Source organism: Hyaena hyaena, unplaced genomic scaffold, assembly GCF_003009895.1.
Source record: "Hyaena hyaena isolate Hyena2069 unplaced genomic scaffold, ASM300989v1 scaffold_111, whole genome shotgun sequence".
Classification (NCBI taxonomy): domain Eukaryota; kingdom Metazoa; phylum Chordata; class Mammalia; order Carnivora; family Hyaenidae; genus Hyaena; species Hyaena hyaena.
In genome coordinates this window covers 2042326-2060287 of record NW_024080743.1, presented here as the reverse complement: position 1 = coordinate 2060287, position 17962 = coordinate 2042326, and the positions used below count along the sequence as shown (strand labels likewise).

The 17962-nt window shown below is 36.3% G+C and overlaps 1 protein-coding gene across 1 annotated transcript in view; it reads right to left on the bottom strand.

The window, feature by feature from the left end:
* Positions 1-17962, bottom strand: part of RPAP2 (RNA polymerase II associated protein 2) — a 99258-nt gene that overhangs the window by 72421 nt on the left and 8875 nt on the right. The window contains exons 4-6 of the mRNA XM_039236427.1: positions 14575-14673; positions 14172-14237; positions 12162-12250 (exon numbers count right to left, since the gene is read on the bottom strand). Coding sequence (XP_039092358.1) covers positions 12162-12250; positions 14172-14237; positions 14575-14673 — 254 coding nt within the window. The remainder of the gene's footprint in view (positions 1-12161; positions 12251-14171; positions 14238-14574; positions 14674-17962) is intronic.

The window sequence follows — 17962 nt, the reverse complement described above, 5'->3', positions numbered from 1 at the left end:
TTTATTTGAGCAAATTATAGCTGACAACTTCCCTAATCTAGAGAAGGACACAGTCAATGAAATCCCAGAAGCACAGAGAACTCCAATTAAATTCAACAAAAGCTGGTAACTGCTAAGGTACATCATAGACAAATTCACAAAATACAGACAAGGAAAGAATCTCAAAAGCGACAAGGGGGAAAAAAGTCCTTAATCTACACAAAGGAAGATGGATCAGGTTCACAGTAGGCTTGTTCACAGAAACTTGGCAAGACATTTCAACATGCTAAATAAGAAAACTGTGCAGCCAAGAATACTTTATCCAACAGGCCATCATTCAGAATAGAAGGAGAGATAGTTTCCCAGAACAACAGAAAGTAACATTTGTGACCATTAAACCAGCCCTAAAAGATATATTAAAGGGGACTCTTTGTTGGGGGGAGATAGGGGAGACCAAAAGCAACAAAGACTAGAAAGGAACAGAGAATATCACCAGAAACACCAGATTTACAGGTAACACAATGGCACTAAATTTATACTTTTCAATAAACACTCTGAAAGTAAATGGACTGAATGTTCCCATCAAAAGATTTATGGTATCAAAATGGTTAAAAAAACAAGACCCACTGCAGGTGCCTGAGTGGCTCAGTGGGCTAAGCGTCCTCCTTTAGCCTAGGTCATGATCTTACCATTTCTGAGTTTGAGTCCAGCATCAGGCCCTAGAGCCTGTTTCAGATTCTTTGTCTCCCTCTCTCTCTGCCCTTCCCCCACTTGTGCTGTCTGTCTGACTGTCACTCAAGAAAGCTGGAGTAGCCATACTTATATCAGAAAAACTAAATTATTTATGCCTCTAACTTGGAAGCACCCAAATATATAAATCCTTTAATAACAAGCATAAAGAAATTCATCAATAACAATACAATAATAGTAGGGGACTTTGACCACCCCCACTACTTACATCAATGGATATATCATCCAAGCAGAAATTTAACAAAGAAACAATGGCTTTGAATACACCAGATGTACTTAACAGATACTTGGAACATTTTATCTTGAATCAGAATACACCTTCTTTTTGAGTGCACATAGAACATTCTTTAGAACAGATCATATACTGGGTCCAAATCAGCCCTCAACAAGTACAAAGAGATCAAGATCGTTTCATGTATATTTGCAGACTACAACATGAGGCCAACCACAAGAAAAAATTTGGAAACATGAGATCAACCACAAGAAAAAAAATTGGAAATACCACAAAATACATGGAAGTTAAAGAACATCCTATTAATGAATGACATAACCAGGAAATTAAAGAAAAAATAAAGTACATCGAAGCAAATGCAAATGAAAACTAACAGTCTAAAACCTTTGGGATGCTGCAAAAGTGGTCCTAAGAAGGAAGTATACTGCCATACAGGCCTACCTCAAGAAATATGAAAAGTCTCAAAACAGACCTAACCACATACCCAAAGGTGTTAGAAAAGGAAGAGCAAATAAAGCCAAAAGCAAGCAGAAGAGAAATAAAGATTAGAGCAGAAATAAATGATATAGAAACAAAAAGTGGAATAGATAAATGAAACTAGGAGCTGGCTCTTACCAAAGCCAGACTTATCAAAAAGAGAAAGGACTCAAATAAATAAAATCATGAATGAAAGAGGAAAGATCACAACCAAAACCACAGGAAAAGAAATAATCATAAGAAAATATTATGAAAAATAATATGCAAACAAATTGGGCAAAACCTAGAAGAAATGGACAAATGCCTAGAAACACACAAACTACCAAAATGAAACAGGAGGAAATAGAAAATGTGAATAGGCCCATAACCAGAAAATGTAATCACTAATGAAAAATCTCCCAATACATAAAAGTCCAGGGCCAGATGGCTTCCTAGGGGAATTCTACCAGACATTTAAAGAAGAATTAGTATCTATTCTTCTCAAATTGTTCCATAAAATAGAAATGGAAGGAAAACTTCCAAACTCATTCTTGAGGCCAGCAATACCTTGATTCCAAAAACAAAGACCCCACAAAAAAAGGGAATTACAGGTTAATATCTCTGATGAACATGGATGCAAAAATTCTAAAAAAAAAAAAAAAAAATATACTAGCAAATCAAACCCAAGAGTACATTAAAAGAATTATTCACCACGATCAATTGGGATTTATTTCTGGGCTGCAGGGATGGTTCAATATTTGCAAATTACTCAACATCATACATGACGTTAATAAAATAAAAAAAGATAAGAACTGGGGCATGTGGGTGGCTCAGTCTGTTAAGCATTTGACTTCAGCTCAGGTCATGATCTCACAGCTTGTGGGATTGAGCCCCATGTTGGGCTCTATGCTGACAGTGCGGAACCTAGTTGGGATTCTCTCTCTTTCCCTGATCCTATCCCACTTGCACTCTCTCCTTCAAAAATAAACTTTAAAAAAAGGATAAGAACTATATTATCCTCTCAATAGATGCAGAAAAAGCATTTAACAAAATACAGCATCCATTCTTGATAAAATCCTTCTACAAAGTAGGGATAGTGGGAACATACCTCAAAATCAGAAAGGCCATATATGAAAGACCCACAGCTTATATCATCCTCAATGGGGAAAAACTGAGAACTTTTCCTCTGTGGTCAGGAACAAGACAGGGATGTCTGCTCTCACGACTATTACTTAACAAAGTACTGGAAGTCTTAGCCTCAACAATCAGATGACAAAAGAAATAAAAGGCATCCCAATCAGCAAGGAAGAATCAAAGTTTCACTATTTGTAGATAACATGATATTCTGTGTAGAACCTGAAAGACTACACCAAAAAATTGCTAAACTGATACATGAATTCAGCACAGTCACAGGATATAAAAATCAATGTACAGAAATTTGTTGCATTCTATACATCAATAATAAAGGAGCAGAAGAGGAATCAAGGAATCTATCCCATTTAAAATTGCACCAAAAATTATAAGAATAAATAAAACTATAGGAATAGGAATAAACCTAACCAAAGAGGGGCACCTAGGTGGCTCAGTTGGTTATAAGCGTCTGATTTCAGCTCAGGTCATGATCTCGCAGTTCATGAGTTCGAGCCTTGCATCAGGCTCTGTGCTGACAGCCTGGAGCCTGTTTCAAATTCTGTGTTCCCCTTCCTTCTCTCCCCTTTCTCTCTCAAAAAATAAATAAACATAAAAAGATTTAATCCTGCCCAAAGAGATAAAAGGCCTGTACATTGAAAACTATAGAAAACTTATTGAAAGAAACAGAAGAGGACACAAAGAAATGGAAAAACATTCCATATTCATGAATTGGAAGAATTAAACATTGTTAAAATGTCTATATTACTGGGGCGCCTGGGTGGCTCAGTCGGTTAAGCATCTAACTTTGGCTCAGGTCATGATCTCATGGTTCGTGGGTTTGAGCCCTGCGTCGGGCTCTGTGCTGACAGCTAGCTCAGAGCCTGGAGCCTGTTTTGGATTCTGTGTCTCCCTCTCTCTCTGACGCTCCCCTGCTCACGCTGTCTCTCTCTCTCTCTCTCAGAAATAAATTTAAAATAAAATAAAATAAGTCTATATTACCTAAAGCAATTTATACATTTAATGCAATCTGTATCAAAATACCACCAGGATTTTTCACAGAGCTAGAACAATCTTAAAATTTGCATGGAACCCCAGAAGACCCGGAATAGCCAAAGCAATCTTGAAAACAAAAAGCAAAGCTGGAGGCATCATGATTCCAGACTTTATAAACTGTATTACAAAGCTGCAGTCATGAAGACAGTATAGTACTGGCACAAAAACAGAGATAGAGATCAAGGGAACAAAACAGAAAACCAGAAATGAACCCACAACTACACGGTCAACTAATCTTCAACAAAGCAGAAAGAATATTCAATGGTAAAAGGACAGTCTCTTCAACAAATGGTGTTGGGAAAACTGGAGAGTGACATGCAGAAGAATAAAACTAGACCACTTTCTTATACCACACACAAAATAAGTTCAAAATGGATGAATGACCTAAAATGTGAGACATGAAACCATCAAAATCCTAGAGGAGAACACAGAGAACAACCACTTTGACCTTGGCCATAGCAACTTCTTACTAGACACATCTCCAGAGGCAGGAGAAACAAAATCAAACAGCAACTATTGGGACTTTAGCAAGATAAAAAGTTATACACAGCAAAGGAAACAATCAACAAAACTAAAAGGCAACCAACAGAATGGAAGAAGATATGTGCAAATGGCTTATCTGATAAAGGGTTGATATTCAAAATCTATAAAGACTTTATCAAAGTCAACACCCAAAAAACCAAATAATCCAGTGAAGAAATGGGCCGAAGACATGAACAGACATTTTCCCAAAGAAGACATCCAAATGGTTAACAGACACATGAAAAGATGCACAATATCACTCATCAGCACCAAAATACAAATGAAAACACAATGAGATACTACTTCACACCTGTCAGGATGGCTAAAATTAATAACACAAGAAATAACTAGCAAGGCTGCAGAGAAAGGGAAACTCTCTTGTGCTTTTGGTGGGAATGCTAACTGGTGCAGCCACTCTGGAAAACAGTATGGAGGTTCCTCAAAAAGGCAAAAACATAACTACCCTATAATCCAGCAACTGCACTACTAGGCATTTACCCAAAGGATACAAAAATACTGATTTGAAGGGGTATATGCACCCTGATGTTTATAATAGCATTATCAACAATAGCCAAACTATGGAAAGAATCCAAATGACTACTGACTGATGAATAAAGGAGATGTGGTGTGTATACACACAGACACACACACACACACACAAAGGAATATTACTCAGTTATCAAAAAGAATGATATTTTGCCACTTGCAACAATGTAGATAGAGCCAGAGTGTGTTACACTAAGCAGAATAAGTTAAAGACAAATACCGTATTTCACTCATACATGAAATTTAAGAAACAAAACAGATGAACATAAGGTCGAGGGGAGAAGAAAAAAAGAGAGAATGGAGGAAACCATAAGAGATTCTTAACAACAGAAAACAAACTAAGGGTTAATGGTTGGAGGTGGGTTAGATGGGTGATGGGTATTAGGGGGCACTTGTTATAATGAGCATTGAGTGTTACACGTAAGCAATAAAGCACTGAATTCTACTCCTGAAACCAGTATTACACTCTAGATTAACTAGAATTTAAATAAAAATTTTAAAAGAAAAAAAAATGACTGTCACTTGGGAAGGTAGACATGGTAGAAGGTTAAGGGAGAAAGAATCTGGGATTGTTTGAATGGACAACACAGAAACTGCTGCCTGTGGAGCTCAAGAAAACAAAAATAATGAGGGTATGTCCAACCTAGAAGAATAGAGTTGTGGTAGAGACAAAAGGTCAAAATGAGGTCACAAAGCATACTCAAGAGTGATAGCTGTAGATGAGATAGAGATTGTGGTCATAAGGGGAAGCTCTTATTTCAAGAACTTGGAGGTAGAAGAGCCCATATAAGAATAAGTCTATGATGGCTGAATCAAGGGGTAATCAAAATGTAAACATTATTCTGAATCATGAATGCAATTTAAGATAGTTTTATGAGAAACACCCAGTTATACAACATTTTTTGAGGAAAAAGACTAAGAATTAAGAAAAAAAAAACCTCTCCAATTTCTAAAGGCAAGGGGAAAGCCAGAACATACAAAGTGCCTACCAGCGGGTAGGCGGGTTTTTTTTTTTTCCCATGGTACACTATATACTACATAAAATTTACCATTTAAACCATTTTTAATTATAGTTCAGTGGCATTAAGTACATTCATATTTTTGTACAACTATCACCATCATCCATTTCCAGAATATTTTCATCTATCCACACTTTCTCCTAACTGGTTTTATACAACTTCATTTAAGTCTCACATAACTTATGGCTTTAAAAACAATTTTTTTTAACAGACGAGGAATCTGAAGCTTTGAGAGATTAACTAGTAAATTTAGGATTCGAATTTGGATCTTTCAAAGTTCAAGCTCCTTCTACAACATGCTGCCTATAAATTCAGAAAAAAGACGCTTGGGTGGCTTAGTCGGTTAAGCGTCTGACTTTCGCTTAGGTCATGATCTCGCGGTTCGTGGGTTTGAGCCCTGCATCAGGCTCTGTGCTGACTGCCAGCTCAGAGCCTGGAGCCTGTTTCAGAGTCTGTGACTCCCTCTCTCTGACCCTCCCCTGCTCACGCTGTCTCTCTCTCTCTCCTAGAAATAAATAAAACATTAAAAAAAAATCAGAAGACTTAAAAATGTTGTGAGGGTACCGTCTTTATTTAATCTTTCTCATAGGAACTCACTCTACTTCATAAGAGACTATTTTCCCCTGCTTTGTTCATTTTTCTGACTTCAGATAAAGAAAACTATATTGAACATTTTTTCTAGATATTTGATGAGTAATCTTAACAGTCTCCCTGACACCCAGTGTATAAAATGGAGAATAATATGTGACACTAAAATAAATTAGATTGACATTTAATGAGGTTATAAAATGAAAGGTTCAGTATAAAAATTCAATTTTATTTTTTTTTGCTATGAGCTGTTTAGAAAGAATGAGGCACCAAGTTATACTGTACTCTTTTCTATCCTTAGGTGAAATTCAAAAGCTTTTTGTTAAAAGTTCCATCTCTCTTTTTAAAGGTTTTTAATGTTTATTTATTTTTGAGAGACAGAGAGAGCACACAAGCACAAGCGATGGAGGGACAGAGAGAGAGAGGGAGACACAGAATCTGAAGCAGGCTCCAGGCTGTCAGCTCAGAACCCAACGCAAAGATTGAACCCATGAACGGTGAAATCATTACTTGAGCTGAAGTCGGACACTTAACCAACTGAGCCACCCAGGTGCCCCCCCCCTCTCTTTTTAAGTTTATTTATTTATTTTGAGGGAGAGAGAGCAGGAGAGAGAATCCCAAGCAGGCTCCATGCTGTCATCACAGAGCCCAGTGTAGGGCTCGAACTCACCAACTGTGTGAGATCATGACCTGAGCCAAAACCAAGAATCAGATGCTTAACCAACTGAGCCACCCAGGTGCCCCCCCCCTCTCTTTTTAAGTTTATTTATTTATTTTGAGGGAGAGAGAGCAGGAGAGAGAATCCCAAGCAGGCTCCATGCTGTCATCACAGAGCCCAGTGTAGGGCTCGAACTCACCAACTGTGTGAGATCATGACCTGAGCCAAAACCAAGAATCAGATGCTTAACCAACTGAGCCACCCAGACACCCTGAAAGTGTCATTTCTCTTTGCTCTGTCTATCTTCCATTCCCTTCAAAGTTTACGTTGCCCCAGATTATTCTCAATCTGACACGACCTCAACTTAAAAAAAACAAAAATAATCATGTTAAAGAATACCTTCAAACTGGTTCTTTATAGACATTTTAATGTTATTTTCTCACTGAAGTATAAAGTAGATGATTAATTGTAACTTTAGCAACATTAATCTCAAACTAGAAATAACTTGTGCCAAATAACCTTATGTGTATGTGTGTACATGTATGTGTTTGTATCACTCAGAATATGTGTTTAATACATAAACCAACAAAAGAGCAGGCTACAATCCCCCCTGTGGTGGGAATTTTTCATATATAATCTGAGACACGTTAAAACCTCTTTCAGAAAAGTTTTTATTCTGTACACCAAGCAACAGAAGTGGCTGTTCAGGAAGAGGTTACAGAAGTTGTTCTGCAGAGGTTTTTGGCTTCCGCACCTCTGAGATTATACTGTTTATTGCCAAGAAGCATGTGTGAAAATCCCCTACTCTGGGCCACATGATGGCGCTTTTAGCTCTGTCAGCATTAGCCATTCACCCCATTTTGATCTTTTAAACTATAATTTGATTCTCAACATTTGTCCTTCCTTCTCAGTTTTAACTCCTGATTTTTTAAGTTACAAAGAAACTGCCTTCCTTCAAAGATTTGTCAGAGCCTACAGTCAACAAAACAGGATTTATAAATGCAACTATATGACTATCTAAATGAGCACACTGTCTCAGAGGAACAAATACGTGGTCTGTTTCTGGCTACTAAGTGAGGGAAAAACTTCTAACTCACAACATGAGACGCATCATACTGCGTCATGACCCAGTCCATTTAGGTCAATGTTCTGTCTCTGACACGGCATCAGGAGACATTTTGTGAGAAGCACTGCTGTTCTTCATGACATTAAAGATATACTCCACATATTTTTTCATATCTTAATAATAATGAGGGACTTGAAAACCTCGAACACCCTGACACCAAAGCCTCAACAGGAGTATGGAGCTAGAATTCATGAATTTGTCTACATCTTTCTTAAATCTACTTACACGTTTTTACCAAGGAGATAGTAAGCCTTTCCCCAGTCTTATGCTTATCATTTTAATTTTCACCACTTTTATAAATAAGACATTTCCTATCTAGGAAACTTTCACTACGATAGCAGTTGATTGACTCAGAACTGCAAAACATTAGACTAAAGGGAACTAAGAGGTTAAATTCAACTTTCTACTTTACCAATGAGGAAACTTCGTGTTGATAACAGACTTTCCTATAGTGAAACAACTAAAAACCTAACCTGGATACAACCAAACAATACTTTTAAAATTGCATTATCAGGACCAATCAAATAAGTGGATTGCTATCAGCATTTTTAAAAAAAGCAATAGAGTAGGAGGACTTGGATGGCTCATGCAGCTGGGCTTCTACCTCTTGATTTTGGTGCAGGTCAAGATTCTGAGGTCATGGAACGGAGCCTGTGCTGGCCTCTGCGCTGACAGCACAGCCTGCTTGGGATTCTCTCTCCATTTCTCTCTATCCCTCCCCTGCTTGCTCTTTCTCTCTCTCTCTCTCAAAATAAATAAATAATCATTAAAATAAAAAAGACATAGAATAGAAAATATCAGGCTCTTCAGTACTAAGGATAAATATCGTTTTATAAAACTTTCAGTTATATGTGTGTATTGAATCATAATGTAGTATATACTTAATAGTGGTGAAAATTTTGGAAATCATTGCAATAAAATATTTAATTCTTTGAGATTTAGAAATTTGATCTTATTTTTAAAATTCAAAATTGCTTAATTTTTAATATCAATAAAATAAATAACAATTATGATTATGATGGTGATGCAAGTTATTATGATGATGGCTCACTTTAAGCTAATTAAAAACTCTGCATTAAATACTAAATGCTGCCATTTAAAAGAAACCATTTTTCCCCTTTAAAAGATAGGTTTTGAATGTTATACTCCATACTGTATGTCAACAGACTTTTTTTAAAAGTCACGTTTCTGTAGAACTTATACGTACAGTAGCTAGAAAAGCTTTTTATGGTAATACTGAATCCTAGAATTCTGATCATTAGAACACATAAAATACAATAAACATTCTCTGAAGACACAGTGACCTCTGGTGGATTCATGAAATAAAGTGACATAATCCATGCCCATAAGAATTTATAAATTAAAGTAACACTTATAAAACCAAATATAAAAGATATTAATATGGTTATATACTAACAAGTATCATACATAATTAAGGGCTACAGTTAATACTATGTACACTGTGACAAATGTTTATTTATAGATAACTTACTGGTTACTTCCAATAAAGTGAAATACGACAGAACACTAGCATTGTTTAAAACCTATCACTAGCTTAAGAAATACATTTAATCTTTCTGAGACTGTTTGATAAAGATGTTGTATTAAATTCTCTCTAAGGACCTTTCAGCTCTTTAATTATGATCCTTTCTTCTTTAATTCATCTTGTACACAACGTCAGATCAAATTCTGTTTAAAAGCATTTGATGGCTCCCCAATACATGTCCCTATTAGAATGAGCACAAATTTGCTTCACTTGTGTATTTATTATGCCATCCCATTAAAATTCAATTTAAACTCATAGGTTGAGTTTCATTCAGTGTGTGTATGCTCGTACAGGTGTGGACAGCCTGCCAGATACTAAGCACATACTACAGACACTGAATGTAAATTAAATTGATGTGTTTAGGGAAACCAAATCCATTTTCATTTTTCTTTTTTGGTGAGGAAAGGAAGGGCATATAGATAAGGTAGAATTTCAAGAACAACAATTACAAAATGATAGACCTTCATGTCCTAGGAAAGGTAGGTATTATTAACATAGAATAAGATTTTAGAAAAAGGTTAGGGAGAAGAACTGTTTTAAATTAGCTAAAGGAAGTACCAATAACTACATCTGGGGGCACCTGGGTGGCTCAGTTGGTTAAGCATCTGACTTTGGCTCAGGTCATGATCTCACGGTTCATGGGTTCGAGCCCTGCGTTGGGTTCTGTGCTGACAGCTAGCTCGGAGCCTGGAGCTGTTTCAGATTCTGTGTCTCCCCCTCTCTCTGGCCCTCCCCTGCTCACGCTGTCTCTCTCTCTGAGAAATAGATAAAACATTAAAAAAAATTTTTTTTTAAATGGGGCGCCTGGGTGGCTCAGTCGGTTAAGTGTCCAACTTCGGCTCAGGTCATGATCTCACAGTTCGTGGGTTTGAGCCCCATGTTGGGCTCTGTGTTGACAGCCAGCTCAGAGCTTGGACCTGTTTCAGATTCTGTATCTCCCTCTCTCTGACCCTCCCCTGCTCGTGCTGTCTCTCTCTCTCAGAAATACATAAAAACATTAAAAAAAAATAACATCTAAAGAATATAAAGATACAGGAAGGGTAGTCTGGTAAATGGTTTTGTAACAAGTATGAGGATGGACTAAAGTCAACAAGTAGAAAGATATCACTGGAAACAAAGTTTAGGATAACTTAAGGAAACAGTGGTCTTAACAGCTGAGGAATGGAATATAGGAATATGTGTAGCTCTCATAGGTTGAAAAGATGATGAGCAGATCTGGCCAAAAAATGTTAGGGAAGGAGAAAAAAAGGGATGCCTGAGTGGGTCAGTCGGTTGAGTGTCTGACTCTTGATTTCAGCTCAGGTCATGATCTCAGAGTCATGAGATCAAGCCACATGTCAGGCTCAGACTTATCAGTGAAGTGTGCTTCAGATTCTTTCCCTCCCTCTCTCTCTCTGCCCCTCTCTCCACTCGTTCTCTCTCTCTCTAAAGTAAACTAAAAGAAAAGAGACAAAAAGTGACAGTTAAGAAAGTGCTCTTAGCTCTCCAGTCACCTTGGACAATGCTACAACTCTTTATTCTTCAAATAAGAAAGCCAGGCTAGAGGAGAAATAGTAAACAATTTAGTCTTCACCATGTGTAATTCAATCAACAAAGGCCATAGGGGGATATGTTTTACTTATTCTAAACCACACAGCATTGGATCTGCAGGCAAAGGTGTCAGCAAAGGGACTGTCATCAGTACAATTCATGCTAGTTCAAACTACAGTGGTTTTATATTACCTTGTGCATCAGATAAGACTTTAATAAGAGGTGTTTTTTATTAAGGCAAAGATCTTTAGTTATTTTGCATCATATTACATTTATGTCACTAAGTTTGTTTACCATTGATACCATCTAACCACAAATAACACTGTCTTGAGTTATAATATTCTCTATGAAGCATGAGTTGAGACCTTATCTCATTTAAGCCTGTCTGAAATTGGACAATACAGTTCATTACATAACAATTTTTGTTACCTTTTCAATATTATGGCATTTGCCTCTCAATAATAAGCAACTAATAAAATGTAAATGTTTAAACATTTCCCAAGAGGCAAAACCCCAAGAATATTCATAAACATTTTGCTAAAAATTAAATTGGACTTCTTTAAATTTATAAAATACTGTACTGGTTTTTAATAAAAATTAAATGAATTAGTTACCAGAACTTTTTAACTTTAGTTTATAGTTTTCTAACAACAAAATAAGTTCAGTGGATCCTCAGTTCTAGTATCGTGAAAAGCCTTAACATTCTTACTCTAGAATTCTAACATTAATAGGATTAATGGAAATAACTGGCATAGCAGAAAGCAAAGTTCAGGTGTTGTGATTAAAACTAAAACAGCAAAGAATCAATTTTTCTGATTTTATTTGTTAATTTATTAATTTTATTAATTTTCTGATTTCAAGTGTAAAATCCTTAATAACTATGCTAAAATTATAACCATTCCTCCACAATGAAAATGTGTACAACGTTAACATTCTTTAGGAAACTAGAACTACTCTCTGCATATCTCAAAAAGTAGAAATTATTAGAATATATAAACAAATGTATATGTAATAATTGAAATTACCTTTCCTCTTCTCGAACCCATACTGGAGTTTTAGGAATTTGTGCTTCAAAAAACTTAGATGCTTTGTAACAAAAATTGCTGCAAAAACACTGTAAAAATCATTTTAATATCAGCAAATTAGTTTTTTCTTACTGTGAAACACAACTAACTTATGTACAGAATATAAAACATAAACATGTAGTTCAAAGAAAATAATGAAAACCCATGAATCTCCCAACCAAGGTAAGAAATAAGGTACAGTACCTTTGAAACTCTCTTTGTGTCCATCCCAGATAGCATCACTTTGCACATTCCCCAGAGGTAACCACTATCATAAATTGTGTATTCCTCACTCCCTTGCTTTCCTTTAGTTGTGCTATCTATAAAAACACCCCTACAAAAGATATCATTTAATTTTGTCTAATTTTAAACTTTGTCTAAATGTAATCATATTGTTATGTTTTCTTGTTCCAAGTTATATTTTTCAGATTTGTGCAGTTGTAGCTTAATTATTTACACAGAGTATTACCTTTAATTATGTAAGTATATTGCCATTTATTATGAATAACTGAGTTGTTTCTAACTTTTCTGCTATCACTACAATGTGACTATAAACACTAAGAATTTTTAAAATTAAAAAAATACAAAAATTAAAAAAAATACAATAAAAATAAAATTAAAAAATTAAAAACATATACAAAAATTACCATACAAATCATTGTTAAGTGTTACAGTTCAGTGGCATTAAATACCTTCTCACTGTAGTACAACCATCACCATGATCCATCTCTAGAACTCTTTTCATCTTGCAAAATTGAAACTGTACACCCATTAAACAATAACTCCTCATTTCTGCCTCCTCTATTCGTAACCATGAATCTGACTACTCTAGTTACCTCATATAAGTGGAATCATTTAACTTCTGTCCTTTTGTACAGGCTTATTTCACTTAGCATAATGTCTTCAAAGTTTATCCATGTTGTAGCATGTGTCAGAATTTCCTTCCTTTAAAAGGCTGAATGAGAGTATACAGTGTATTTTGTTAACCCAAGGAGGAAGAAATGGGCAAGAAATTCTTTAGAATATATGCCTAGAAAAGGTTGGTCATAAAAAACGTGTGAACTTGACTTAGTAGATAACACCAAACAAGTTTTCAAAAAAGCTGCACCAATTTTATTTAACCAGTAAAGAGTTTCTAAGATTGTCAATTTTTTATAATTTTGCTAATTTGGGGAGCATGAGAATGCAAATCAATGTTTTTACTTGTTTTTTTCTCTGATTATTAGTAAGGCTGAGCATCTTTTCATATTTTATTATCAAGTTCCTTCTATAAAATTTTCTATAAGGTTTTCTGTCTTTTCCAAGTTACTAATCTGTAGTCAGTTATATGTGAGAAATACACGTCCTTCTAATTTATCTTTTCACTCTTTTGTGGAAACTTCCAATAAGCAAATGTTTTTAATTTTAATATAGAAAGCTTATCAAATTTTCCTCTATGGTCTATAATTTCTCTATCTTATTTAAGAAATTCTCTGAGTTTATAAAGATACTTTCCTATATTCTCTTCGAAAAGATGTCTATCTTTTAAAGTCTTTAACCTACCTAAAATTGATTTTTTTAATGTACATTGAAATAAGGATCAATTTTCATCTTTTCCATATGGATAACTACTTATGTTATCCTATTTCAAGAACACTAGTTCTTGAAAAATCCATCCTTTCTTTACTGATCTACAACACTCCTGTTGTCACATATAAAGTGTCTTCATATGCAGTGAATTTGTTTCTGGCTCTCTATTCTGTTCCATGACTTACTTGCCTGAATGTGTGCCAATATACACTTTAAATTTTTAAATATTCAAGTACTAATTAATGCATAATCAGTTTTTTCTAACACCTTGAAGGAAATACTCACAAAAAAACTTTTAACATGACTACTGTCTAAAAGGTAAACTTCTAAACAATTATTTTTAGAATTCCGTTTAGTGTATTAAAAATTAACTGCCACATTGAGAATAGCCTTTAAGCTTACCTTTCTTTCAGTAATATCATAGACTTTATTGGTTTTGGTAGAAATTTTATACTTCTGTTTTGGTACCTAAACAAAACAAAGTACAGCTTAAGAAGAATTCAAGTAATCAACATTAACTTTATTGTAAGATTAAGTCATCTACAAATCTTTGGTTAATCCAGTCATTAGTTCATGACCTCGGTTCCATTTCTTGTGCTGTCTACAAAGCATTTTACTAAATATAAAAAATTAAAGCTTCTATTTTATTTTACTTTATTGTACATATTTTTTTTTATTTGAGAGAGAGTGCGAGTATACATGTTAGGAGGGGAGCCTGATGAGAGGCTTAGTCCCATAACCTGCCCAACCAACTAACCCACCGAAGTGCCCTTAAAGCTTCCATTGAAAAAAAATAATTACTTACAATTCCTAGTTTCTTCTGACATAAAGGATAACCGCAGAGCTTGATAATAGAACGCTCATCCACGACGTCGCTGTAGTGAGCAGGTGTGATGAACTTCCCCTATAATGAAATGAGATGGGCATTACCCCACTAGATTATTGGAAAAATATATTTATCAGCTCTCTAAGCTTCACAGATCTCATCTGAAAATTCAGGGATAATAACAGTCTATCTCATAAGTATGATGTTAGAATAAGAGGAGAAAATAAAGGTAATAAACTTAGAAAAGCATTTGACAAATAGTAAGCACTCAAAAATGTTAACTATTATTAAAAAAAGAAACAAAAATAACCCAAAAAACTTCTGCCTCAGGAGACTATGAATCATTGTAGATAAGTACATCATAAAAAGTAATTCTGAGGCAGGAGAAAGAAGTGGTGCTATAGTCATTGCTATACCAAAGCAAAACACTGAAAAGTTTATTTTATATAAAAAATATTACTTAAAAAATAGATCATCCAAAATAAAATATAATTTACCTATTTTTAAAGCACAATCTTAAAAAACAAAGTATATCAAAAGGGTCATTGTGACTCCTAACAAATTTTTGTGCAAAATCTTCCAGGTTCTAAAAAATCCGTATTGGAGACAGGTGAAACAGTACTTAGAGGCTAACACCAAATAGTTTGATAGCTTCATGTTCAAATCTCAACTCCTGTTTCATTACTTGGAGATCATTTTTTAACAAGTTTTTCTGTTTTCTCAGGGACTGAAAACGTTTTTATTGAGAGAGATATAAGGTATTTGTTTCAAATGAAGCATTTCTGGTTTGTCTTTGTTTTTAGTGTCCTCATGTGTGCAGATTCTAATGTAGTTACATATATCAGTTTAAATACTGTCACATTTAAAGGGGAGGAGTCAAGATGGCTGAACAGTAGGGGGATCCTATGCTTGCCTCATCCCTGGAACACAGCAAGATAAATATCAAATCATTCTTAACACCCAAGGAATCGATCTTAGGACCGAGAGAATAAGCTGCACAACCAGAGAGAAGGCAGGAAGAGCGGAGATGTGATTTGGGAGAGAAAGGAATCACTGGTGCTGTAGAGAGGAGAGTCCTAATTAGGAGAAAGGAGAGAAAGAGAGGGAGTGGGCAGGGTGCAGAGCATTGCACAAGAAAAACATTTTCCCCAAGCCCCTGAAGGAGAAAAAAGAGAGGGGCTGATTATCCCAAATTTTTACAAGCAGTGGAGCTCAAAGTCTGGTTATAGAAGTCCAAACCATCACAGGGGCGGAGCATGTTGGGCACAGAGGTGCTCCTGTGGAGAAGGAAGGCAGAGGCCAGGGAGCAGAGAGTGTGATCTGTGGATGCCCCGGATTGTACTGGGAGAGACAGTTTCTGCTCTTGGAGTGCACTTGGGAGAGGAAGCACTGCCTCTCCAGGGACAAGAGAGTTGGCAAGGTAACACTGAGCTGCCCCATTCATTAGCACAGGACCAGAGGCAGCTGTGGAGGGCAGCTAATCTGGTTGGTGGCTTTCTGCTATACTTCATAAACTGAAAACCCCAGTGAATTTGTGCAACTGCCCTTCTGGGACAAATTGGCACCAGCCCCAGTGTGGTGAGACCCTTCCCCAGAGGATCACAGCAAGTCCATGACACAATGGGTACGTAAAATTTGGTGTTTTGAAACCTAGCTATCACACCTAAGATAAAACACAGTAGCACTGCACCACCAAGTGGGCAGATGAATCAGACACAGACAGGGTGAAGGAAGAGATCTGAGGGATACTTGGGACAAATGAGGAGAGATTGTTTGCTCTTCTGTGAGCACTTCCTGAACAGTGGCGGGTATGAACTCGTCTCTGGGGACTAGAGAGCCAGCTGATGCCATTTTTACCCCTGCCCATTAGCATGGATGAACTTCAGTGAGCAGTACAGAGACCACAGTCAAGGCAGTGAGCTGCTTACACCAAGCCCCGCCTTCCCTGAGCTCTGCAGGTGCTTCTGAACTATGGTTATTGTGTCTGAGAGTCAGAGCAGCAGTAGGCTACTCCCCCAGAAGACCAGCATAATGGTCCTCCACACCTATCAGGTCTACTGACCAAAGTGTCAGCTCTAGGGGAAAGAGGATCTAGACTCTTAACAAGCAGACCAAAACACACCTACTGAAGACTAACCACAAAGTGGACAAGGTCCAAACACTCCCCACTACAGGCAAGGAGAAACTCTGCAGAAGACAGAAAGAGCAGCCAAAACACAATAGCAGAGTGCACAGAGCATACACCAGAAACACTTCCTGAAGCGTCAGGCCCCAGACAGTATATGACCTTTTCTTAATATAGGCATTACTCTCAGGAGCAGGAAACATAACAGGCTTTCCTAACACAGAAAAGACAGAGACCTATATCATCTTCCAAGATGGAAGAATTCATCCTGAAAGAAAGACCAAGAGGTCACAGCCAGGGATCTAATCAGAACAGATATAGGTAATATACCATTCTGAACCAGAATTTAAAACAATAATCATAAGGATATGAGCTGGGCTTGAGAAAAGCATAGAAGACACCAGGCAGTCCCTTACCACAGAGATAAAAGAGCTAAAAATCAGACTGAAATAAGAAATGCCATAACTGAGATGCAAAATTGACTAGATATAATGAACACAAGGATAGAGGAATCAGAGGAACAAATAAGTAATATAAAAGATAAAATTATGGAAAACAATGAAGCTGAAAAGAAGAGGGAAAGGAAAATATTGGATCAGGAATGTAGACTTAAGGGAATTCAGCAACCCCATAAAGCATAATAACATTTGTATCATAGGAGTCCTAGAAGATGAGAAGAAAAAGGAGAAGAAAGTTTATTTGAGCAAGTTATAGCTGAGAAATTCCCTAATCTGAGGAAGGAAGCAGAATACAAGACCAGGAGACACAGAGCACTCCCATCAAAGTCAACAAAAGCAGGCCAACACTAAGACTATTGTAGTAAAATTTGCAAAGTACAGACATAAGGAAAGAATCCTGAAAGCAGCAAGGGAAAAGAAATCCCTCACCTAAAAGGGAAGACAAATAAGGTTAGCAGCAGATCTCTCCACAGAACCTTGACAGACCAGAAGGGAGTGGTAAGATACATTCAACATGCTGAATGGGAATATATGTAGCCAAGAATATGTTATCCAGCAAGGCTGTCAACTAGAAAAGAAGGAAAGATAAAGAATTTCCTAGACAAAAAAAACCCTAAAGGAGTTCATGGCCACTAAACCAGCCCTGCAAGGTATATTAAAAGGTACTTTCTGAGTGGGAAAGAAAGACCAAAGGCAACAAAGACTAGAAAGGAACAGAGAACATCACCAGAAATACAACTTTACAAATAATACAATGCCACTAAATCAAATCTATCAATAATCT